This window comes from Sander lucioperca, chromosome 10 (genome assembly GCF_008315115.2).
Source record: "Sander lucioperca isolate FBNREF2018 chromosome 10, SLUC_FBN_1.2, whole genome shotgun sequence".
Classification (NCBI taxonomy): Eukaryota; Metazoa; Chordata; class Actinopteri; order Perciformes; family Percidae; genus Sander; species Sander lucioperca.
In genome coordinates this window covers 15,120,780-15,147,368 of record NC_050182.1, presented here as the reverse complement: position 1 = coordinate 15,147,368, position 26,589 = coordinate 15,120,780, and the positions used below count along the sequence as shown (strand labels likewise).

The 26,589-nt window shown below is 38.0% G+C and overlaps 2 protein-coding genes across 4 annotated transcripts in view; both read right to left on the bottom strand.

Annotated features, from left to right (window-relative positions):
• Positions 1–13,263, bottom strand: part of LOC116060357 (sialic acid-binding Ig-like lectin 5) — a 36,424-nt gene extending 23,161 nt beyond the window's left edge. Inside the window, exons 1-10 of one of the 3 annotated variants that reach the window (XM_031313897.2) lie at positions 13,038–13,261; positions 12,477–12,579; positions 11,760–12,170; positions 10,736–11,056; positions 10,215–10,541; positions 8,127–8,408; positions 7,740–8,024; positions 7,422–7,533; positions 7,253–7,322; positions 4,400–5,966 (exon numbers count right to left, since the gene is read on the bottom strand). In XM_031313897.2, coding sequence (XP_031169757.1) covers positions 5,556–5,966; positions 7,253–7,322; positions 7,422–7,533; positions 7,740–8,024; positions 8,127–8,408; positions 10,215–10,541; positions 10,736–11,056; positions 11,760–12,170; positions 12,477–12,525 — 2,268 coding nt within the window. In that variant the 5' untranslated portion in view covers positions 12,526–12,579; positions 13,038–13,261 and the 3' untranslated portion in view covers positions 4,400–5,555. Of the gene's footprint in view, positions 1–4,399; positions 5,967–7,252; positions 7,323–7,421; positions 7,534–7,739; positions 8,025–8,126; positions 8,409–10,214; positions 10,542–10,735; positions 11,057–11,759; positions 12,171–12,476; positions 12,580–13,037 lie in introns of those variants that run through there. The other 2 variants (XM_031313903.2, XM_036006479.1) reach the window with 2 other exon arrangements.
• Positions 218–25,573, bottom strand: LOC116060429 (sialic acid-binding Ig-like lectin 14). Its single transcript, XM_036006485.1, has 7 exons — positions 25,520–25,573; positions 25,051–25,142; positions 24,272–24,686; positions 23,690–24,010; positions 23,246–23,503; positions 403–686; positions 218–251 (listed from the first exon to the last, which is right to left on the bottom strand). Exons 2-6 carry the CDS (start codon positions 25,105–25,107, stop codon positions 412–414), a joined length of 1,326 nt encoding a protein of 441 aa, XP_035862378.1. The 5' UTR covers positions 25,108–25,142; positions 25,520–25,573; the 3' UTR covers positions 218–251; positions 403–411.
• Between the last annotated feature and the right edge of the window lie 1,016 nt (positions 25,574–26,589).

Genomic DNA, 26,589 nt, shown 5'->3' with positions numbered 1-26,589 from the left:
ACACAAAACCAATCTACAAACCTGTTAATGAGAGATATAAAAAATTACATAAAAAACGTCTGTTGAAATGATTCAAGAATGTTCAATGTTTCAAATGTTCTATTAGATCACATCCTTTTTTTTCTTTTTTTTACAATTTCCAGCATAATGTATATTTTCTATATACTATTTTTGGTAAACAAGAGTCAGTCAAAATGCAATGATGACTTGCGGATGTTTATGTAAAGTTCTGAAAAATGTCATGAGTGGATCTGGAATCAAAAGAACAAGAAACAAATTGTTTAAAAAAAGTAACAATCGTGATCACTGCTGCCTACTATTAAAAGCATTTTTTAAATGAGGTAATGATGTCTTAAAGCAGTGGTCTAAAGTTGGGGAGGTATTTCAGTAGTTAACACTTACCCTCTTGTTTTAACCGATTGTTTTTATCGTAAGGTTCTTTTTTTCTTCCCTGATGTCACTGCTGCTGACACACTCAACAGTGGTGTAGTTGTGATCTTTGACAGATACAGTAACGCTGCTGTTCACTGTGTGGTGTGACACATTGGTCACAACAGAGTACTCAGTATGGTTCTCCAACAGAGGCCATTTGATGGTGGCTAAAGGAAACCCCTCACTGATGCACACACAGGTCAGGACCCCCGACTGAACCTCACATCCAGAGCTGTTTAGGATCCTTGGAGAAACTACAGATGCAAAAGAAAAATCTCAACAACACAGCAAACATACAGTTAAAGTTTTTAAAAAAAAAAAAAAAACATGCCCTGTCTATTCGCATTTCTTTAAACCAATCACATCCATCTTGGGTGGTGCTAAGCACCGAACGGAGTCCCGTTACCGCTGCAAAATAGCCTCGGGAAGGAACTTGTTTTGGTGGAACGTGTACATTCAAAAGCTGTTTTAGTCGTGCAACGGAAAACACAGATTGGACAGATAGTCTAGCTAGCTGTCTGGATTTACCCTGCAGAGATCTGAGGAACAATTAACCATAGTCCTCATAAATCCACCTAAGTTAAAAAAAAATTCCAACGCTAAGAAAGCGAAAGGTAACGGACATCCGGCCAAAAAGAAGGACATCCGGCAGAATTTGCCAAAAGTGGAACATCATGGATATAGACTAATGGTTTATTAACAAAAAGGGACAACAGAAAAAAATGGGGCTCAAGGGGAAGCTGGGCATAGTAGCAGGTTGTTGGCAGCCTGGGTTTGTGAGCGGAGATCTGAGTGTAGGCTGAGAAAAACAGGAATGAGGCTTGGCAAGCCAAACATAGGTAAAGCACAGCAGGGCTAAAGAGGCAAAACAGAGCACAAGGTCAGGCAAAAGGTAACAAAAAAAAGGCAGTGAGCAAAAATGCAAGCAAACAGGGAAAAGGTTGAAAAAATTGGCCGAAAGTTTACCACTCTAGGTACAACAACGACAAACTGGCGAGGAAAGGAGTGTGAGACAGCGTAAAATACTGCAGCAGGAGTTGATGGCAATCAGTGCTGAGGGCTTGCAGGTGGTTGATTGAACTGACAGGTGAGTGGAAGCAGATTGGCCACGCCCTGCCTCTCACAGAAACACAGACACGGAAGATAGAAAACAGAACAACAGGAGGGGGGAAATAAGGGGAAGAACACAGGGAAGGCAGATCCTAATTATATAGGACCCAACATTTTTTGTTTTGTTTCAGGATATCTACATTGAGCTATGAGGGCATTTTCTACATTTTGCAAAGTTAACAATAAATGTGAACGTTAATCAGCATGCATTTAGGGAGATTTAGGAAAGGGTGTTCTCTGTACAAGTTTCAGTTACCCCATAATGAAAAATACAACTACAAATCTTCTGTGTAAGAACAGTTTTACTGTGTACTTACATAGCACTGTTATGTTTACTTCTTTCGTCAAGGGGTTGTCCTGATGTTTTGCTGTGCATATGTACTGTCCAGAATATTCCGTTGTCATGTTAGAGATGACAAGTGTGGCTGTTCCAGTGTCATTGTTCAGGGTTCTGTTCAAGCCTAGTTTAGTCCAGGTGATGAGAGATGGAGGGGAACTTTCAACACTACAGGTCAGTCTCACCCTCCTTCACACTTGTATCCCCAGTGATTTTAACTTCCTTCACATCTATGAGACAAAATAATACACATTGTATTCAATGTTATAACACCCCTAAATGTTCCTGCTAGAATGCAGTTGATGTTATACAATTTAATACAGCTAAGAAAATCATCATACATTACACAAGGTCACATCTCTTCGCAAACATTTTGGATGAAGTGAGAATAAAGTACGGTATGGTATGTATGGTATGTTTTACTCACAGGTCACATTCTGAGTCACAGTCTCCTCTGTAGTGATGTTGAGTCCGGCCTCTGTTGTTATTTTTAGTTCACTAGATGTTGGTACCCCCACTGATGAACCTGTTGAATGTAAACAGTGAAAGAAAAAAAGGGACAGAGGATATTTATAATAGATAATAGACCATGGTATTTAATTAAAAAAGGAAGAAGGGCTACTTCTGTCTTTGTTATATCTCTGCTGCGTAAACATACAACAGAAGTTAAGCATCAACATTTTTCTTCATTTATACTATTGTTGGTAAACAAGAGTCAATTACTTAACTATAGTTATTACTAATTATCCCAGATTCCAAGTTAGTCAATATATGCTAAGGAGAATGCTATAATGAGGACATTGATTATGGAAAATGATTGCTAACAATTTTATTTATACTGTATGTTTAATGTTGGCTTCATGACAAGATTATAATAAAGATGCATACCTGTGTCTCTCACAGAGAAGAGTAGAGTTGCCCAGATGAGAACAAACATCCTGATTCAATGATTGGCACAGTCTGTCTCTATTCCTTTTAGAGGCACAAATATTATAAAAATTTAAATGTTTCTGGTTATGAAACTGGACCAGAAACATCCCTGCAGTTGACAGCACAGATTTAAATACAGGATGTTGCATGATCACCTTTTCTGTAGTCACACTAAATAATGTGGCTAACATCTTCTTGTGAGTCTCACGAAATGTTTTATTTCCAAGAAATTTGTAATATCTTTTTATAAAACTGCTAAATAAACTTTATCTGTAGCAGCTCTATCTACAATCCCCCAAAATCTGAGTTAAATGCACACCTCAGTTTACAAGCGAGGAATTCTAAAAATTACCTTTACTCCCATTTACATTATACATCTAAAAAGATATTTTAAAAACAAGGTAAATGTTTTATTACCTCTTTTTGTGTTGTTCTGCTGCTCTCTTCTCTCCACAGTGGTCTCTGCTGAATGTCTCTGCTCTGACTCTTCCTCTTCCTTTTGTACTTCTTCCCTCTTTGCGCTACAGCAAGTTTCCAGGAAGTTTCTCTACACACTGCTGGCTCTCCTTAGACTGCCACAGTAAGAGCTAAAAGTTCTAAAATATATGTACAGGTATATGAAATATATCACATTGTTAATGTACAACTTTGACACTGAATAAGTCTTTTTTTTTTTTTAGACCATCTTCAAGACTGTGAAGGGGTGAGACACTTTAAGAATCAGAATCAGAATTCAGAATCAGAAAGGGCTTTATTGCCAAGTACGTTGCACATACGAGGAATTTGTGGGAAGTACCATATGTGTGTGCATTTAGAAAATGTTGTCATCTTAACAAACCAACAATCAGAATCAGAATCAGAATCAGAAATCAGATCGTTCTACATTGTAATGCATAATACATGATGTGCATAGTGAAAGGTGTGTGCATGTGAGTGGTCTGTATAACTGGTTAATATCTGGCCAGTTGACAAAGCGAGTCATTATTTTAATCATTAGTTTATTCATGTATGAAAAAAAGACAACTCCAGTCATTGTTTAAGTGTATTAAATACCTGCATGAAAAGCATTTTCTCTAAATCATAGATCTTAATTCAAACAGCATGCAGCCTTTTTGAAAGCACGTCTATATTTGTAACATTATGTTTGTTTTGGTTTAATGGTTTATTGTGCAGCATCTTTAAGTTGTGTTCTCAGAAAAGATTAGTAGAAGTCATTATTCATTTAAATATCGCCTTATAAGGCATCACTGTGTTCTCTAATAACTTCCCGTTGACACGTTAGGTGCAATAGTATAACTGTTTTTAGCAAGGAACTGGCAACAATTTTGTCCTTATCAGTTACTTTATGCCTGCATATTGAACACTTAATATAGAACCTGAAAACATTGCAATGTGTACTAAAAGTATGAAAGGCTTTGTTCTAACTGACAATTCAATGATTTCATCCTAAATATAAGCAAGTGGGCTTTCGGTTAAAATGATGTGCCAGATAATGCTCACTCTTAGTACTGTGAGTCAAGTTAATTCCTTTAACACAATAAAAAAGGGAAGTAATATATGACTTCTTAAACAAGAACACTAACAGGGCTATAGAGACAAATCAGGCCAAGCGTTTTATCGGTTTAAAAAAGCAGATCAAATAAAAAACTAAAGACGGCATACCGACCTGTAATTTGTAATTTAACAATCCTTAAGATTTTACATAAAAAATAAACCACCCCAGTTTTAAGGAGACCATATTTTTTGAGTCTGTCTTGAAACAATACTAACATCCCCATATGTAGATCAAAATGTCTGCAATTAAGAAGACACACTTTATTTGTCTAACTCAGTTCTACTAAAGCCTTATATTAGTTTTGGTTGATATTTGGAATGCATTTTGGGCTGTAGATTTTGTCCTTCTTTCACATTGGAAAATCTTTATGAAGGGATCTAACTCTTTCGATATACATATGTGCATGTGAGTACTATATTGAGATAGACTTGAAAAAATGTCAATATATCCTTTGTGCTGCAGACGCTCTCAATGAAAATGAAACAAGACTAAGAGACTACAGCCTACAGATGTCAAGGCAATCCATCCAATAGTTGCTTAGACATTTAACTTAAAACCACATGCAAGCCTGGTGACAGAGCTACAGGAAAAGTCACAATATGAATAAAGTAATTGGAATACATCCTCTGGGGAACATGAATTTCAGTACAACTTATAATGGGAATCCATCCAATAGTTGTTGTGATATTTCACTCTAAACCAAAGTGGTCCGACACAACGCCAAGCAGACAAGACCAACGTTACCATCTCTTGAGCCACGCTAAAAAAAGAGACACCTCTTCTCTCCATTCAGAAGGGATTTGGACTGACCACGGGGACACTTAAGGCACATAATTATCTTCATTAAATAATAACTAACAAACACTTCGGCTCTCAGAGCAGAGAGGATGCAGGTAAACTTATCTGGAAAGTTGATGAAAAGTTAACACAATAACACTTTCTAAAAATTCTGTCTAACTTTCAGTGCACCCTTAGTTGAATGAATGGATTTGCACAGCCCCTAACAGGTAGAGGAGTGAAGTGTCTTGGTTACTTCCAGTTACCACAGGCTGAATTTGGCATTTTAATATCACACCGCTGTGGTAGAAACCGCTTACAGGTCCTTGATTTGTCGCAATAACAATCCATCATCAGTCCATTAGATCAATCCATCACAACTGATGAGAGCAAAGAGACTTGATGCAAGCGTCCTCAAATCTCACCCATAATATCCTTCACATTGGAGTACACAGCCATGTCCTCCCCTTCCTCCTCTTTAGCAACAAACTGTTCTATCTCCTCATCATCCCCGATCATCGCCTCTTCATCTTTGCCTTCCAACACATCACCTTCCTCTCCGCCATTGTCTTCTATTTCCTCTTTAACTTCTTTCTTAATTTCAGCGTACTCTGTCTCCGTGGTCTCTTGGTTCTTTGCTGCCGTCCTGGGATTCTTTGTTTTCAACAAGGAGAAATCAATGCTGGCGTACTCCACATCTTGAGGTCCACCATTGAGATCAGGGGTTGCTTGATCTGCTTGCTCTTCTGCCACAGCTTCTTCTTCTCCTTCAGATGCCTCTTGGTAGTAGGTCTGATCATCTTCCACTGCTTGATCAGCAGCTATCTGTCAGGTAAAACGTAAATTATGTGACTCCTTCTGCAGCTACAACATGCGTCAAAATTATGTGCAATGTGTGTAAAATATATATCTGGAATATATACACATTAATGCCAACACTTTCTTTTCAAATAATACCATAACCTTTCACATTTTACTGTTTTGGTATCCATTTCCGTACTGATAAAAAAAGACTTAAAACTTGTTGGAGATACTGTAATCCATCACAATGTGCGTTTCCTTTTATCATTGTAAGATTACTGTTTTACAGATCAGTCTGTACATACAACTGCACTGCAAAGTGACAAAAAGGGGCCTGGCTATTAAAGCAGGAACGGTGTTGACTTTGATAGAATATACAGCATCGCAAGTTTGCAAGTGTCAACTTTCGACAAGTATTGAGTTAGTTCAGGCAGTGCACAGTTGTGTTTGCTTGCGTTGACTGGCAACGGCTGCTTCATTCACGCTTCATCATCAGTGACTCATTCATCAGCTGCTTGGCTACGAGCTGACTAGTAACGTCCAATCACATTCATGCAGGTGGATTAGGCAGCCTTTAAAATCTGACACTTATATCTAGAAGTCTGCTGCTCCCTTGACTAACCCAACCTCCTCCTTACTGTTATGTGCTGGGTTTTTTGTATTGTTGAATTAACTAAAATGTAATGTCCATATATGCATTTGTTGAGAGTATATATATATATATATATATATATATATATATATATATATATATATATATATATATATATATATATATATATATATATATATATATACAGTGCTGCTCATAAGTATTCATACCAATGCTAAAGTTGACTAAAAAAAGGAATAAAAAAATCATCTTTTGGAAATTGATCTTAATGCCTTAATTAAAAAAATGAGGAAAAATCCAACCTTTTAAGGACACAATTTGTTTTGTGATTGAAAAATGTATTGTAAATAAATAAATGTTCTTAAAATACAGGGGCCATAATTATACATACCCCTATGTTAAATTCCCATAGAGGAAGGCAGATTTTTATTTTTAAAGGCCAGTTGTTTAATGGATTCAGGATACTATGCATCCTGATAAAGTTCCCTTGGCCTTTGGAATTAAAATAGCCCCACATCATCACATACCCTTCACCATACCTAGAGATTGGCATGGTTTTATTTCAGTTAGCCTAATAGCTAACTGAGATAAGATCCATATCAATGCAAATCAAACCAGCTATTAGGCTATTGGCACCTCTAGGTATGGTGAAGGGTATGTGATATATATATAGCTGAATACATATATATATATATACCAGTGGAACCTCTTGACTGGTCACCATCTCTAGAGTCTCATCCAGATTTCCAAAGCTCTTTTGTTTTTTTCTGGAGAAAAAATTAAAACAGTGACAAATTATTTACATTTATTTATGAAGATAATCCACAAACGAAACCAGGAATTAATTATCGGATGTAATGGTGTACCTGTGGCATTTTTTTGCCAAACAGCAAAGGACTGTTGAAAGAAGTACCCCAATCAAAAAGGCAATGATGACCTCCAGCCATGAAACAATGTTTAATACCATTTCAGATTTAGCTGTAAACAAGAGAAACAAAAGAAAAGAAATGTTTGTCTATGTTGTTCTGAACGCTAACATACATGCTATAGTAATAGTTCATTTCTTAGACAGCTTGCTCAATTGTTGTTCAAATACAAAAGGTCAACAAGAAAAAGTGAGGTACTAAAGATGATATAAACTAGTGGTCTACAGTAGCTCAAGTGTTGTAGTTATAATCACATACCCGGTTGTTCTGACGTCTTTAATTGGATGATGAGGTTTGCTTTTACTTCTCCATTTTGATTGCTGCTGACACACTCAACAGAAGTGTTGCTGTGGTCTTTTACAGTTAGGGTGACGGTGCTGTTGACTGTGTGATTAGACACCGTGGTGATGACAGAGTACTCAGTATGGATCTTCAACAGCGGCCATGTGATGGTGGGTAAAGGAACCCCCTCACTGATGCACACACAAGTCAGAACCTCCGACTGAACCTCACATCCAGAGTTTTTTAAGACCGTTGAAATCCCTGTAAACACACAAGCAGAATCACAACATCCCAACTAAATGCTGATGGTGTGAAATGTGAACGTACATTTTCATTTCAGAAAGATTAGTAGAGTCTACTTACAAGTCACAGTTACGTCAGCATATGTAGCCACAGTTGTGTTCAGGTGTTGTGCTGTACAGATGTACTGTCCAGAATGTTCCGCCGTCACATTAGGGATGACAAGTGTGGCTGATCCAGTGTTGTTCTGCAGGTGAGTATCAGGTCCAATGTGTAGGTTTGTGTTGGAACCCAGTACAGTCCATGTGATGTGAGACGGAGGGAAACTTTCAACACTGCAGGTCAGATTCAGAGCATCTCCCTCCTCAACAGTTGTGTCCCCAGTGATTACACATTTCCTCATATCTGTGAAGAAAATGTTAAACAAGTTATTTGAAGTTAAGATACCATAAAGGGTTCGGAAACCAATAAAAGATTTTACATTTAAGTAATTCAGAAAATTTGGAAGACCAAGTCCTTACATACATTACAATAAAATTGACCATATACATAAAGTGTGGAAATATCTGTTATAAACATACATGCAGGTTAGTGTAGTGCAAATACAACACGAAAACAATTCTTTGAGGTATTATCGTGTCATTTTAGAAGTGCTACAAATAAATGCAGTTATATAGGTATGAGTCTGAATAATAAATACTATGTACATAAAATATACAGTTCAGCAGTGTCATATATAGTATGGAATATAAGATATGCATAATATACACACATATAAAGACATGAATGTTTTTGCATTCACGCATTGTCTACCAGTGCCAGGGGCGTTTCCAGGACTTGAGGAGGTTCGGGGCTTAGTAATAAACTGAATGCAATGCAAAATAGCGATTGGCTTGCCCAGCTTGTTAATAGCTGGTGTATGTTCATTTTAGCTTCCAGTTTGTAAATGTAAGTTAGATGGCACCAACATTTGGCCTAATCATTACTGGCCTGGCAACCCAAAGGCCAAGGTTTTGTTTCTAGATTTGTGTGGTGACTTATGATGTGGGGGGTCTAGGAGTCCACCCCCTGAAAATTTTGAGCATTAAACACTTCATTTCCTGCATTCAGGTGAATTTCTATGCACCTATTTCTACCTTTTTCTGAATCAATATGCTGGAAATATCTTTATGTAAAGGGAAACATAGATTACAATCCAAATATAAAAACATAATGGAATATATTGCAGTAAGGCTCTCAGGTATTCTGTATTGCTTTCAACTATTTATTCTCCTGTAGATCAGCTTTTCTAATTATATCTGAGTCAGCACACATGTAGCCTAGCATCATTTACTCTTCCCTTCTCTTTTACATCTTTTGTTGGGGAAGTAACCTCCTTAAATGTGCATATGACAATTATTCACCTCAATTTGTGCACATTCAAAATATAACTCATCCCATCTGTGTTCTCTGAGATTTGGAGGAGTCGTGATATTTTGAGAAAAATAAGGTTATAATAGGCTATTACAAGAATAAAGTCACTATATTTCAGAAAATAATCTACCTGCACCATAGTCTGCAGTGCATTATGTGATTGCTCTGCTGATACGGCAGATCTCAGACCTTCTGACAGACACAGAGCCCCGTTTGAGACTCTGGTCTCTGAATGACACAAAGTTTAGGGAAGTGGTTCCCCGCACGTAGCTGCCCGTTCTATTCGCCTCGGAAAAATAAACTGGACAATGTTACAGTTCTACCATGAGTTCTACAAAAAAAAAATGTAAGAACTGCGAGTGCGTTGGAAAATACTTTTCTTCTTATTTTTGTAAAAAAAAAAATATATATAAAAAAATAAAGAGAGAGAGAGATATCCGGGGCTATTCATAAAACATTCGGGGCTGTAGCCTGGGACGCCCAGGCCAAACGACGCCTCTGGCCAGTGCCGCTGGAGAGCGCAAAATTCTTTTATTCTTTAATTATTTAAAACATGTGGCTCTAGTGAGGCTAAGAACTACCTGCACGCCTTCCCAATGCCTCTATAGGTCCAAGGACTCTTTAAAATGTATTTCCATTATTAACTTAAAAGGTGCAGAGCTGTGAAAGTTATTCAGGATGAATTTGGACAGCTATTTAAGGTTGTTCTCTGCTCTAAACAGAGTTAATAGGTTCAGTTCCCTAGTTAGAAGAAAGAGTAAATACTACAGAAAATGTACAGTTGTTCAATGTACTTACATAACACTGTTACATCAACTTTTTTCACCAGGGTGTTGTTCAGATGATTTGCAATGCAGATGTACGGTCCAGAATTTGTAGTTGTCATGTTAGAGATGACCAAAGTGTCCATTTTGTTTTTTTCCTGCAGGAAGGTCTCAGTTTCGTTCCGCGGGTCAGTTAACGTGTTGTTTTGCAGGTTTGTTTCTGTTCCGTTTTGCATGTTTCTGTCAGAAGATGTATACCACTTGATGAGAGATGGAGGGAAACTGTCAACACTGCAGGTCAGGATCAGAGTCTCACCCTCCTTCACACTTGTATTCCCAGTGACTGTAACTTCCTTTACATCTATGAAACAAAATCAAAGACAGTATTATATACATTAGAGTTTAGCACCCCTAAATTCCAAACCTTCCTGCAAGAACATGCTGTTAAATCCTACACAGTTTAGAAAAAAACATCAGAAATTACATGAGAGCACACATTTCTCCAAACAAACATTTTAGATGAAGTGAGAATAAAGTACAGTATGTTTTACTCACAGGTCACATTCAGAGTCACAGTCTCCTCTGTAGTGATGTTGTTGGTGAAGCTGACCTTACAGCTGACATTGGTGCCGTGGTGTTCAGCTGAAGAGTTAAAGGTCAGGGTTGAGCTGTGTCTCTGACTGACAGCAGTCAGATTCTCAGTCCTGAAAGCAGTGATGTTTCCTGTGATGTGAGAGTCCTTCTCTCCTGCTCCTCTCCACGTCCAGCTGATTTCAGGATCAGATCCAGAGCAGAGACCAGGAGCAGTGCAGCTCAGTGTGCTCTGCTGTCCCTCTGTCAGAGGAGGAATCATCACTGTGGGCTTCTGGGTCAGACCTAAAGGGAGAGCAGTCCATGAGTGGAATCAGGAGAGCAGCCTGGAGGTCATTATCAACTTAAATTTGGGATAATATAATAAAATAATCATATTATTTGTAAAACAATTCAGTGGGGGCAGTGGCGGAATGTAACTAAGTACATTCACTCAAGTATTGTACTTAAGTACAAATTTGAGGTACTTGTACTTTACTTGAGTATTTTCTTTTCATGCCACTTTCTACTTCTACTCCACTACATCTCACAGAGAAATATTGTACTTTTTACTCCACTACATTAATCTGAAAGCTTTAGTAGTTACTTTACAAATTAAGATTTTTGCACACAAAACATGGAGTTTTTAAAATACAATGTTTTATTATAAATAATACTATCCAACAATATATAGGCCTACAAGTACATATGAAATTATTAGACGATTAAACACTTATTTGATTGATATAACAGTTTTGATCGTTTCCACTTTCTAAAATTTAAGTTTTTTTTAATTGAGTACTTTTATTTTTAATACATTTTAATGGAGCAATAAGTAACAGTTAAATCAATAACTGCTGCACTTCCTACTGGTTGCCGTAAGAGGTGGACACATGTCAAACATTACTTCATGCTCCATTAAGACTGTAAATACACCAATCATAATGGTGCAGTTCATAAGCACAAAAATGAACATTGTCAATGTTTATAGTTGTTGTACTCCTTATACCTTTAACAGAGACAGTTGCTCTTGGAGAGAATGTAAATCCATCTGTCTTCTGATTCAGGTAACCATTAACTCTGAGCTGATATAATCCAGAGTCTGACTCAGTGAGGTCATTGATGATGATGCTGCAGTTCCCCCGACTCACATCAGGCTCCAACAGTGACACTCGTCCTTTGAACCCAGACTGAGTTTTGTTGTTGTTCTTGTTAGTGTGGAATATGATGTCTGAATCACCACATTTTTGTTTGGATGGTTCACATTTGTACCAAACTATATGTTGGGGTGTAAAGTAATAACTGGTGGTGAAAGAACACGGTATCACAACACAGAGTCCAGCCTCTGCCGATATTTCTCCTTCACTAAGAGTGATACAGAAGCTATTAAAACAGAATGGTGTTCTCCCCACTGATGCACCTGTTCATAAAAACAGTGACAGGAGATAGTTAGATTTTGACAATGCACCATAATATTTGATGAATTATAAAGAAAGACTATTACTGTGACTGTTTTTTTTTATAACTATCCCAGAGTTTCCAAGTTAATGGATGCTGCGAGGAGTGCTACTAATGAGCTGGTGGGAAAAACTAAATACTTTGGAAGTATGTCAGGAAAACATTTATAAAAAAAAAAAAAGGATATTATCATGGCTAAATATTGTTATCTGATTTGTTCAAATCTTTAATGTTGCCATCATACCAAGATTATAATAAAGATGCATACCTGTGTCTCTCACAGAGAAGAGCAGAGTCGCCCAGATGAGAACAAACATCCTGATTTGATGATTGAGTCAGTCAGTGTCTCCCTCCACAGGACAAATCATACACTGAAAATGCAGTAAACACAGGGACTGAAGCAGAGGAAGCTCCACAGCTGACATCACAGATCTTAAAACAGGATCTTGCAAGTTCAGTCATTCCGTAGTTGTGAGATTAAACTTGTTTACCCAGGGGTGTGACTGCCCTGACATTTGTTACGGTAAAGCTCTTTGTGACAATTGTTCTCAGAAGGTCCTATATACTGCAAGTGAACTTTTCTATGATAATCTTTACAGCTAACTGCAGCTTTGGGCACCCAGAATCATTAACTGAATGCACCAACTGCGACAAATACAAACAAGTTAATCATCACTCTTACTCCAACACAATCCACCTTTACTTCCAAAAAATCCAGAAAAGTCAATGTTTAAAAATAAAATTAGTTAGGAAACAATTTATCAGTCAACAACTTCTAATTACAGTCCAAAAAGACATTTTAAACATAAATATAAAAGTTGCGTTTTACCTCTCTGTCTCACTCCAGCTCTCTTCTCTCCACAGTGGTTTCGGCTGAGTGTTTCTGCTTTGCTCTGCTTCTTCCTCTCCTCACTTTTCTATTTCTTCCCTTTTTGTGCAACAATAAGGTTTCAGGATATTTCCCCACACACCACTCAGCAACATTTCTCCTCTCCTGAGACTGACAGGCTTTTATGAATTTATAAACTCATAATATGTGTCATATATCTAATTACAAAGTTGCGCTTTGAATGATCAAAAGAGTTTGTTTGTTTGCTGGTTTAGGTTTTTTGATCCTATCCATGACTGTGAAGTAATGTGAAAGTTTTTGAATAAGGGAAGTGATGTGTGGGGGGTTTTTCCCCGAAGGAATCCTGTTATCTTGAGAAACCAGCAACCCAGTACAAGTACTGAACACTTCTCATGTGCCTTTTATGTGACTTTTCAAGTATTAATATGGAACAACGTATGTTATAGGCATAACACATAGCCTACAGCTGTAATGGTCTGTTTTACAAGCTAATATGTGCAGAGAGTTGGGTGATGGCAGTCAAATTAGCATTGCTTTTGCCATGCATTAAAATGATCACTTGTGACAGATGAAGTACACTAAGAACCAAAAGATTCAACTAGAAAACTGCTTTTGGCATTTCCCCATTTCAGCTGCATGCAGCCTCTGCAGAAGCACTTCTGCATATTTGTTTTTTCTGGGATTTCTTTCTAGCACTGTTCTCAACAAACTGTTTATTCATTTAAACATTGCCTTATATGGCACTACTGTGATCTCGGTATTATTCTCAGTATGTACTTCCTGTTTGCACTTAAATGTGGTGGATTCTAACTGTTTTTACTAAAAAACATGGGTAACTCTTTGGTCCCAATCATTTGCTATATGCCTGCATATTGACTAGGGCTGTGCCAAATAGACCAAAGCTTCATTCATAATGTTGACAACCAAATTCTAAATCAACATTCGAACGCTGCACACTTTTTTTCTGCTCTCTATTCATCATGTCCAAACAAAGTATTTCTGCCCAATTGTGGATAAACATTAGGCTACACTAAGATTATTATTAGAGTATTTGTAGGATTAGAATTTAGTGGTGGATGCATAGGATTGTTTCCGACTCGTGTGACCCAGACAGTGGCGGCGTGGTGTGTTTTCTCCACTGCGCGAGGCTAAGGCCCCATAGGTAGTTCTGTGTAGTTTGTTACATTAGTATTTTTTTCTTTAGTAGAAGAAGAGTTATTTCTCCGTGAAAGAAAACGCAGAGTGAATCTTGTGTTTTTGATGTTGTTACAGAACTTTATCACATCAACTAAGCCCTAAATTCAGTTTTTTCAGTATCGCTAAACTATCACTTCCCCATAGCCGAAGAATAAAATCCATTTTATGTCTGTGTCTACAATCTGAAAGAGACTCGCGCCAATAACACGAAAACTGATTGGCTGCAATATAAGTTACATGTTGGTCTAATTTGTAGTCGTAATACAGCAAAATTATATTTGGACTCGCGATCGAAAGAACTACAACACCACGGAATTTTAAAAAAACAGAGCATTAGAGGTAGCGTTGCATGGACGTAGGAAAATTAAGACCTGTTTCAAATTATTTAAGACCTAGAACACAATACTTCAGCGAATTTAAGACTTTTTAAGGCTTAAACATTTTTATTTTAAAATGTTAGACTTTTTAAGACCCCATGGAAACCCTGTATTATCATATTGTCAGTAGTCTATATCGACGACGTTTTATTTCTGGGATAATCCGCCGGATGTCCCTCATTTTCGGCCGGATGTCCCTTACCTTCCGCTTCCTTTGTGTTGGCATTTTAAACTCTGGTGGATTTATGAGGACTATGGTTAACTGCTCCTCAGATCTCTGCAGGGTAAATCCAGACAGTTAGACTATCTGTCCAATCTGAGTTTTCTGTTGCACGACTAAAACAACCTTTGAACGTACATGTTCCACCAAAACAAGTTCCTTCCCAAGGCTATTTCGCAGAGGCACCGTCATTGTGTTCGCCCCTTAGCCCCGCCCAAGACGATTGTGATTGGTTTAAAGAAATGCCAATAAACCAGAGCACGTTTTTCAATGTTGTGTGGACTAGCCAGACCTTCCTCCGTATTCAATGTGGAGGAAGGTTCGGCAATGCGAGACTAGACTGTCAGTAGTGTGTCTGTGTTTTTGTTCCAGGGCTCTGCACAGATCTGACACCAGCCCGCCTGCTCTCATCCCCGGCTCTCTGAAGCTCTGTGCCGGTTGCATGGCAAAGTCAGAGGTATTGGTTGCCAAAGGCGGACTGGCCATCTGGCATACCGGGCACTTTCCCGGTGGGCCGACATGCTTTTTGGGCCGACACTTTTTTTTTCTTTTTTTTTTTTGTCCGGCCCATGAACCAGCCCATAAAAGTGGTAGGCCTAGATCGGCGGCCCATTGTTTTTTCAATTGACACTGGGCTGGCCCAAAAATATCACATAGGCTAGGTTATGGAGAAGTCAGACGTGCTTAATAGGGAAAAATGTGACTGTCAAACCATATAGGCTATCAGATTTGTCAACATGACATTTAAAATCATCATATATTAAATACATGACTTACACACCTCATCTTTGGCATAATAAAAATAGCCAAAAGCCTAAGTCATTTGAGCAGTGAAAAGCACGAAAATGCAAAGGATGGGAGTAAAATCAGTAGCTACCAACTACCTGGCTACAAACTATTCGAAATCACACAATTGCTGAAGATGTGACTTTATCATTGACAAGTGATGAGAAGTGAGTAGCCTACATAACTCAAGTAGCCTAACGTTACTGTATATTTCACAATTTTAAGGTACCTGTCCTTGTGTTTTTTTATACGCCTTCTTTATTACATTTTAGAGGTAAATATTATACTTTTCACTTGTTATAGGCCTATAGATTACAATATATTTAAATAAATAAAATAGTTTACAGATTAGCTCATGACGTTTTACACACTACAACAGTAGCCTAACATGTTTTAGGTAACGTTAAATCACTTTATTTGTATGCAAAACATTTATTTTATGTTACAGGCAACCTGGAAGGAACCACCTGTAGACAGTGAAATAAATTATCACAACGACGCCATAGACTTCGACGGATACCAGTGAAGTCAATTAGAAGCACTTTTCCGGTGATGACTGAGTGTTACTGCGCAGCCTCAAACTGAGCTTGACGACGTAGATGTGACGTGAGCAACCTGTCTGAAATTTAAGTCTTCTGGTAGCTATGCCAAGAGAAATCTCAATCATTCCCAATCTTGTTGATAAAGTGGATTGTGGATAAATGTTACTTCATATGAATTCACTTGCCACAGACCAAAGTATTTCCAATCCATCAAAACGTTGCTGAAATATTTGAAATATCTCCCTTGACTGTATGCCTCCATGTTCCCCCAATTGCCTGCGAGTTTGTCCTGACTATACGGTAATTTCTCTACTGTGCGACAGAAAGTTGCGTGGTGATGACACAATCGTTAGCCCATTTTTACAAAAACGGCTGCTACGGGGCCATAACGTGAAATACAAGGTAATGGAGCCTTTTATACATTGTCGTGTTTCTTTAGAAATAAACAATGGACAAATAGAGTCTTTAAACGCTTCAGATGTAAAGTTATTTGCTGTGAAAGTGACGCCAAAATGAATGGGAGTCAATGGAATGCTAGCGGAAGGTGATGGCTTGTTAGCCTTAGAATCTCCCCACAGGAGGTACGCTTTCCAGATTACACCCTTGGAAACACCTTCACTATTTTTGACAACACGTGCAGCATTATTATTATTATTATTATTTTTTAGAAAGAAACCGTTTGTACTATTTATCCCAGACTTTTACAGTAAAATCCATGGTGGAAAAACTAAATAATGTAATTTTGAAGAACCTCAGAAGGGATATGTATGATGTATGACAATTATTGATAGGCTAACTATTTTGTTAATGATTATCTTTATTTTGTCATCATAACAAGATTACACATGCATATCTGTGTCAGCATTGCTGCCTCTCACAGAGAAAAGTAAGTGTTGCCCAGATGAGAACAAACATCCAGATTTGATGTCATTAACTCCACAGGACAAACTTTACACTAAAAGTGCAGTAAAAATGCAGTGTTGCAAAATTCAGTTGATGAAACTGAACAAAGGGAACTCCACAGTTGGCATCACATAACTTTATACAGGATGTTGCACATTCCGTTTTTCCATAGTTGCATAGTTAAATTTGGTTACCACATTACCCAGCAGGCTAATCTAATAGCCTACTTTTACTGTGAAGCAGTTTTTTTCAAATCTGTTCTGGAAAGATGCTTCATAGATAAACATAGTTATAACCGTTTAACACAATCTCTGCAATATTCCAGGAGGGCCACTGTCATGGAACTGTCTCTGCTTAGTGTATGGCATTATTTCTTCTCTCCTGAGACTGACACTGACATGAATCATGTGACATGTACATAATATCGCATTGCATCATGTATCATATTTTATTGGGAATAAAAGAAAACTATTTTTGTATGTTTGCTTTTCTGTTGTAGTTGTTATTATGTTAACATTCTCTCCTTGAATGTGGCGTGTGTGTGTGTATGTATGTATATGTGTGTGTGTGTGTGTGTGTGTGTGTGTGTGTGTGTGTGTGTGTGTGTGTGTGTGTGTGTGTGCGTGTGTGTGTGTGTGTGTGTGTGTGTGTGTGTGTGTGTGTGTGTGTGTGTGTGTGTGTGTGTGATATCTGTACTGTTCTTAGCAAAGTATGGCGTCACTACAGTCCACACACTTCACACTTTGAGCTGCTAGTAAATAACTGTCAACAATTCAGTCGCAATCAACTAACGTGTGCATATTACACACCAACTGCATAAACTAAACACTGCAGAGAGTAGTTTGAAATGCGAGACACTGTAACAGACACTGCCTAATCACAAAAACAACAATATATATATAGCATGTTGGTTTCTCTCTAAGTCGGGTTCACACCTTTTTTTAAAAGGGGTGGTACTGTAACAAATTATGTTTTGAATAACAAGTCTGAGTTGCAGGTCTAGCATGATGCCTTACTACTGACAACGTTTATGAATCCATTCATCAACAGGGAATACAACATTTCAACAACTGAAGTTGAAAATGATTATTTATTCATTATGGGAATACCGTAACAATAACTTTGTTGAATGTCATTTTATTTCATAATGGTGTGGTAATAAAATGTGCCACATAGTCTCAGACAAATATTTGTAGCCATAATGACTTTTCATTGTTTGTGATACGTGACAAACTAAATCTCTACAACTTTACAATTGAAAATGGCCTTTATTGTCCAAAACAATTATATACACCATGCTGCAAAAAATCTTTTTAGGTCTTACAGAATATATTCCAGATACATTGTTAAAGATACAGTTGCAATAACAATAACATCTGATAAACATTGTTATTATCACATATATAATAGAAATACATTTCACTCAAACAATAACGTTTTTAGATCTTTAGACTGGTTGATAAATCTTAGATCCCAGCTACAACAGATGACTGTGATTATACTAGATATCTCTCAAAAGTGAAGGTGTTTAAATAAACTAAGTTAAATGTGCTATCAGTTTATCAGTTTATCCTATTTATGGACATGTGAGCAATCAGTTCATCCAGGTGTCAATCATCAATCCTTATTAGCCAATCCCCAGATTCCAGCAACCAAAGGGACTTAATAGGTCTTGAGGCCTAGGAGCCGTCACAGGTGTGCAATTTAAACAGGACATTGCAAAATAAGACGTACTTAGTGGACTTATAAAGGTTCATGAAATGTAAGCTAAATTATACTTTATAAAGCAAAATATAAGTTACAGTTATATTTGAAATAACTCTTAGAAAGGTAATATTGAGAAAATCTAACACATGTTGAATAAAAGTATGGCAGTACCATCTTCTACAACACTTACTGGAAGCTGACACTAGTTAGTTAAGAGGTTGGGCAATGACATCATACTCTGGTGATAGGTTGGTTTTCCGCAGTGACATGTAAGTCCTGTCCTCTTGGTTTGGTTTCACCTTTTTTCGTGTGTTCCTGTGGAGAAAAGAAAAAGTGAGACATGATGTAAAAGTCTCCATTGCAATAACAGAGCCTACAAAGCATGAAATGATGAAGTAGTAACATACCACAGCAACATCAAGAGGATAATGCAGATGACATTCACAATGAGAGATACAACAGCAACGACAGCCCATGGAAGTACTGCACTTGGTCCATCTGCTTTTAGAAATGACATAATGTAATTTGAATACAAGTTCCAAGTGTTATATTAATACACTAAATGGCCATGGTGTTATGTACACAAAACCAATCTACAAACCTGTTAATGAGTGATATAAAAATTACATAAAACTTTCATTGAAATGATTCAAGAATGTTCAAATGTACTCTATTGGATCAGATCTTTTTCTTTTTTTCTTTTTTTTTTCTTTTACAATTTCCAGCATAATGTATATTTTCATTAATCAGCTCAACAAATTGCTCCTTTAATGCCAACGCACATTATGTTATCAATACATTCTTATTGATATCAGTGATTGGTTATGTGTGTGTTCACCTTCTCGCCTCTCTGAAGTTATGATATTGAGGTTTTCTTCCCAAATGTCATTGCTGCTGACACACTCAACAGCAGTGTTGCTATCTTTTACAGTTAGGGTGACGGAGGTGTTGACTGTATGGTGTGACACATTGGTCATAACAAAGTACTCAGCATGGTTCTCCAACAACGGCCATTTGATGGTGGGTAAAAGAAGGGTGAGGCTATTTGCACCCCTGGTACAATAAGCAGTGTATGCTATTCGTACCCTGGTGCAATTAGAAGTGCTATTCGTACCCTGGTGCACTTAGAAATTAATGCTATTCGTACCCCGCCGGTGCACACAGCAATGTGTTCTATTAATACCCCGTCTGGTACAATATCAATGTATGCTATTTGCACCCCTGTGCATTTACAGTACCTTGGCATATATTTACACACAGTTATCCATACTACTCATGTATTACACCTTTTTGGAATATTATAGTTATATATAGGCCTATATATATATATGTATATATATATATATATGTATGGGGAAGATTGATGAATATTCATTAGGGAACTCATCACTGATTGGCTCGCCCTGACATTTTTACCCTAACCATAACCAATCCCACTCCTCTTGCCTAAACCTAACCAACCCAACCAGAGCAGGCAACGAGTACTAGCCATTCAGGGATCAATCTCCTAATGCAGTGGTTCCCATCCTGGGGTCCGGGGACCCCTCAGGGGGGCGGCAAAGATCACACGGGGTGCGCAAGTCTTTATCTGGTTTGATGTTGAGGTAAAAAAAAAATATTTGCACATGTTAAACAAATTATGATAATACACTACAATATATAATGTATACAAAAGTCTGTATAAAAACTATATATTTTTGTTCTCGCTTAAAATTGTAGTCAGGCTACTTAGTAGGCCAAACCTCCGGGACCTCTTAACCTGTGGCCCTTGCTGTCATCAGGTCAGCTGCTAGCTGCTATCATCCTCGTTTTTCCTGCCGCCATGGCATCACTATTTTATGGATGAAACATGGCGGAGAAACGTAAAAGTTCTGATAACTCCTCAGTATCAAAAAAGAAAGTAAGGCTCTATCTCGAGAGTTACCTCAACTTCGGTTTCGGAGGGGGGGCTCAGCTTTTCTTAGACTTAAGTAGGGGGGGCGCCAAGGAAAAAAGGTTGGGAACCACTGCCCTAATGAATATTCATGAGTCTTCCCCTACCACCCTGCAAAAGAAATGTCGCGTTCGCGGGCCCTGACTTGCGCAATGGCAGCAGGTGGGAATTTTCTTCACTCAAAGTTGTCGTGAGGGCAGAAATCCAAAATGAAAAAAAAAAGATCACCTTACTAGGGAATCAAACTCCAGACTCCTAGACCAAAGCTCAGTTTTCTAACCACTCACCTACATTGACATATATATACTGGACCAACAGATCCCGTTGCTCTGGACGGAGACCAGTGAAGGCCATTAGAAGCACTTTTCCGGTGATGGCTGAGCGTTACTGCGCAGCCTCCAACTGAGAGAGACGATGTAAATGTGCCGTGAGCAACCTGTCTGAAAGTTGTAAGTCTTCTGGTAGCTGTGCCAAGAGAAATCTCAATCATTCCGAATCTTGCAGAAACGGAGAGCGTAGGTATATGTAAGAAGATAACATAGGCACAGGCTAATTATTGCTAACTAAAATGCTAGTTAATATTAGTAATTAAACTTAAACAGCTAATGTGAGACGAAACTGCCTGCGCGCTTCTCCTGTACTATACGGTAATTCCTCTACTATGCGACAGTAAGTCGCGTGGTTATGACACAATCGTTAGCCTATTTTTACAAAAATGTCTGCTACGGAGCCATAACGTGAGGTACAAAGTAATGGAGCCTTTTATACATTGTTGTGTTTCTTTAGAAATAAACAATGGACAAATAGTCTTTAAAGCAAAATCATATTATGCTCATTTTCAGGTTCATAATTGTATTTTAAGGTTGTACCAGAATAGGTTTACATGGTTTCATTTTCAAAAAACACCATATTTGTGTTGTACTGCACCGCTCTCTCTCACTGCTGCAGATCCTCTTTTCAGCTGGTCTCTGTTTTAGCTACAGAGTGAGACCTCTTTTCTTCTTCTTCTTCTGTACTATCTTTGATTGCACTTGCACATGCGCAGTAGCTCAGATGTAGATCATGTCAGCTAGCTAGCTCCATAGACAGTAAAAGAAAGGCTGTTTCTACAACTTCGGTCAGTTACAAGGCAGGATTAGCTGGGATACTTCTAAATGAGGGCACACATGTAAGTAGTTCTTTTGTAGATTATGGTGAACTTGTGTGTGTTGTAGCAGTGCTTTGCTATTGAGAACGAGGTAGCATGCTAGCGTTAGCATGCTAGTGTTAGCATTAGCATGCTAACGCTACGAGCTAATGGTTGCGGTTAGCCTGCTCGTTTCCGCCGATTTTGAACAGCTCACCCAGAGACTGAAGCCAGGACACATTCAGAAACTGTATCTCACTCTAAACAGCATGGATGGATTTTTTTCAAAGTTTGTATGTGCGTGGAAGCACCAGAGACACAAAAGAACACCCCAAATCCCAGAAAAAGTGTTTTTTCATAATATGGGCACTTTAAATGCTTCAGATGTAAAGTTATTCGCTGTCAAAGTGGCGCCAAAATGAATGGCAGTCAATGGAATGCTAACAGGGGGTGATGGCTTTGTAGCATCAAAATGGCGCCATAGGAGGTTCGCGGTCCGAGGAGAAGCTTACCCCCTTGCTCACCTAGCAGTTCTTACAGAATGTTGTACAACTGTTTACCACTTGGTGTCTTCAAGCCTCGGTTGCTAGGCAACCATACTGTATATAAAAAATAGGTACTAACTAACTAACAAACTAACGGTTCTATGCTTTCACTGAAGACAGAAAGCGCAACTGTAGTATCCATTTCCCGCTAGAAATTCAATTGTTATAAACTTTAGAGACAAAACTTTCCTAATATGCCAGTTTCTGCTGTCAAGGAAGATGAATGTCGGCCATGATTTCGGTGCATGCGAGCAACGTGTTTTTGTTGTTACGTCACAGGGTGTGAATAGCTCAGCTGTGTGGCCGAGGCTATTCGTACCGGGGGTGCAAATAGACACTCCGGTAAAGGAAACCCCTCACTAATACACACACAGGTCAACTTTCAACACTGCAGGTCAGATTTAGAGCATCAACTTCTTTAACGGTCATTCCAGTGATCACATGTTTCTTCGCCTCTTTAAGACAAAATTTTGAACACACTTTTAAATTTTACCTGACAAAAATGGTTGTTATGTGGCTCCAAACTCAGGCTGAAAACCACCTGAAAACCTTAAAATACCTCAATATGCGTGAGACATTTTGTATTAAAAGGATTATGTAGGATAGAACTCACTATGAAAGAAAAAAAACTAGCTAAACTACAGTATTTAAAATATAGGGCCCAACATTTTTTTTTCTCCAGGATATCAACATTGAGCTATGAGGGCAAGTCAACAATAAATGTGAATGTTAATCAGCATGCATTTAGGGAGATTAAGAAAAAGGGGTTCTTTGTTTAAGTTTCTGTTACCCCATAATGAAAAATACAACTGCAAATCTTGTGTGTAAGAACAGTTTTACTGTTTACTTACATATCACTGTTATGTTTACTTCTTTCGTCAAGGGGTTGTCCTGATGTTTTGCTGTGCATATGTACTGTCCAGAATATTCCGTTGTCATATTAGAGATGACAAGTGTGGCTGTTCCAGTGTCATTGTTCAGGGTTCTGTTCATGCAGAGTTTAGTCCAGGTGATGAGAGATGGAGGGAAACTTTCAACACTACAGGTCAGATTCAGAGTCTCACCCTCCTTCACACTTGTATCCCCAGTGATTTTAACTTCCTTCACATCTATGAGACAAAATGATACACTGTATTCAATGTTATAACACCCCTAAATTTTCCTGCTAGAATACAGTTGATGTTATACAATTTAATACAGCTAAGAAAATCATCATACATTACACAAGGTCACATCTCTTCGCAAACATTTTGGAGGAAGTGACAATAAAGTACGGTATGGTATGTTTTACTCACAGGTCACATTCAGAGTCACAGTCTCCTCTGTAGTGATGTTGTTGGTGAAGCTGACCTTACAGCTGACATTGGTGCCGTGGTGTTCAGCTGAAGAGTTAAAGGTCAGGGTTGAGCTGTGTCTCTGACTGACAGCAGTCAGATTCTCAGTCCTGAAAGCAGTGATGTTTCCTGTGATGTGAGAGTCCTTCTCTCCTGCTCCTCTCCACGTCCAGCTGATTTCAGGATCAGATCCAGAGCAGAGACCAGGAGCAGTGCAGCTCAGTGTGCTCTGCTGTCCCTCTGTCAGAGGAGGAATCATCACTGTGGGCTTCTGGGTCAGACCTAAAGGGAGAGCAGTCTATGAGTGGAATCAGGTGAGCAGCTTACAGGTCATCAACATTAAACATTTCAATGGGGCAATAAGTAAGCTATGAGTTCAATCAAGAACGGCTGCACTTCCTACTGGTTGCCCTAAGAGGTCTAAACATGTCAAACATTACTTCATGCTCCATTAAGACTGTAAATACACCAATCATAATGGTGCAGTTCATAAGCACAAAAATGAACATTGTCAATGTTTATAGTTGTTGTAGCTCTTCATACCTTTAACAGAGACATTTGTTCTTGGAGAGAATGTAAATCCATCTGTCTTCTGATTCAGGTAACCATTAACTTTGAGCTGATATAATCCAGAGTCTGACTCAGTGAGGTCATTGACGATGATGCTGCAGTTCCCCCGACTCACATCAGGCTCCAACAGTGACACTCGTCCTTTGAACCCAGACTGAGTTTTGTTGTTGTTCTTGTTAGTGTGGAATATCATGTCTGAATCAGCACATTTTTGTTTGGATGGTTCACATTTGTACCAAACTATATGTTGGGGTGTAAAGTAATAACTGGTGGTGAAAGAACACGGTATCACAACACAGAGTCCAGCTTCTGCTGTTATTTCTCCTTCACTAAGAGTGATACAGAAGCTATTAAAACAGAATGGTGTTCTCCCCACTGATGCACCTGTTGAATATAAACAGTGAAAGAAAAAAAAGGACAGAGGATATTTACATTTTGACAATACACCATAATTAATACATTATGATAAAGACTACTACTGCCTTTTGTTTTTTTAATCTCCTGTGGTCCGCAGCGTAAACATACAACATAACAGAAGTTAAGCAGTAATATATTTCTTTATCCATTATATTGTTGGTAAACAAGAGTCAATTACATAACTAGTCATTATTTATCTGTTTCCAAGTGAGTCAATAGATGCTGAGAGGAACGCTATAATGAGGACATTAATCATGGCAAATTATTGATAACAATTTCATTTATATCTTTAATGTTGGCATCACAACAAGAATATAGTAAAGATGCATACTCGTGTCAGTCTTGCTGCGTCCCACAGAGAAGAGTAGAGTCGTCACGATGAGAACAAACATCCTGATTCAATGATTGACACAGTCCGTTTCTTTTCCTTTTAGAGGCACAAACATTGTAAATGTTGATGAAACTGGAAAAGAAACACTGACAGGACAGATTTAAATACAGGATCTTGCATATTCACATTTTCTGTCATCACAATAAAGAACATGGTTTAATCTTTCTCAAGGTTGTGAGTCCCTCGGCAGTTGTATTTATAAAGCACTTTGTAATATGTTCCATATAGCTGCTAAATACTAATTGTAGCAGCTCTACATGCAAATCTCCCCTAACCCAATCCTAATTAAATGCACACTTTAATTAACAAGCAAGGAATTCTTAAAGGGATTTAAGGTAAAAATTACTTTGACTACAGTTTCAATTTAAAATGTAAAAAGATATTTTAAAAATAAGGTATATGTTGTGTTTTACCGCTTTTGCTGCTCTCTTCTCTCCACAGTGGCTCTGCTCTGAACTGACTCTTCCTCTTTCTTTTGTACTTCTTCCCCTCTTTGCGCAATATATATATATATATATATATATATATATATATATATATATATATATATATAGTAGTTAACTATATTATATTAACATAGTTAATGTGCAGCTTTAACACTGAGTAATAAAGTGAAACAAGTCTTAATTTTTTTAAGAGCATCTTCATGACTGTGAAGGGGTGAGACACTTTGAGAAAGGGGAAGTAACGTTTATGTGCTTAAGAAAAGCTTGTCATCTTAACAAAACAAACATATTTATCTACCAACTATCCTTCTACATTGTAATGCATTATACATTACTGTATGTGCATAGTAGGATGTGCATGCATGTGAATGGTCTGAATAACTGGTTAATATCTGCAGTGCCAGTTAAATAATGATGGTCAATTGTCAAAGATAGTCATTAGTTTATTCATTAGTTAGCTCCCGTCACTGTTTAAGGGCATTAAATACCTGCAGATAAAATGTATGTGTTGTTAAATCCTAGTTCTTAATTCAAACTGCATGATTCTTTTTTTTAATACTGCCACTGGAGGGCCCCAAAGTCTAACAATGTTCCAACTGCATAGTGTACAGAGTTTTAATTATTTAATTATTCTAAACATAGTCTGGATCGACGGCAATTCATTTACCAGATTATTGCCGGAACATCCGACGCCGCTGGATCTTCCACTGGATGTCCCTGGAAACATCGACAAACTTGGAGCTAGCAAGCTATTCGCTGAAAATGGCAAGTTTTGAAGAAAATGTGCATTGTGCAACAAGGCAGGCCTGCTTGGTTCTTTTGGGGAATGGTTGTAAAGTTTCACAAAAAAATATGTTTACGGCATTTACTATCTAACTGGGACCTTACAGCGCTGTGGAGATAGGTCAGGCAAGCGAGACTATTCTAAACATGTGGCTCTAGTGAGGCTAAGAACCATCTAGAAGCCTTCCCAATACCTCCATAGGCCCAAGGACTTTGAAATGTCCATTATAAAGTAAAGGTGCGGAGCTGTGGAA

What these genes read in the sequence shown, in the direction of transcription:
- LOC116060429 (XM_036006485.1), bottom strand. Translation starts at nt 25,107, where the DNA reads ATGTTTGTTCTCATCGTGACGACTCTACTCTTCTCTGTGGGACGCAGC. An exon ending in TGTGACTCTGAATGTGACCT is followed by an intron (nt 23,504 to 23,689) that starts GTGAGTAAAACA and finishes TTTGTCTCATAG; the next exon opens with ATGTGAAGGAAGTTAAAATC. An exon ending in AGTAAACATAACAGTGATAT is followed by an intron (nt 687 to 23,245) that starts GTAAGTAAACAG and finishes TTGCATCTGTAG; the next exon opens with TTTCTCCAAGGATCCTAAAC.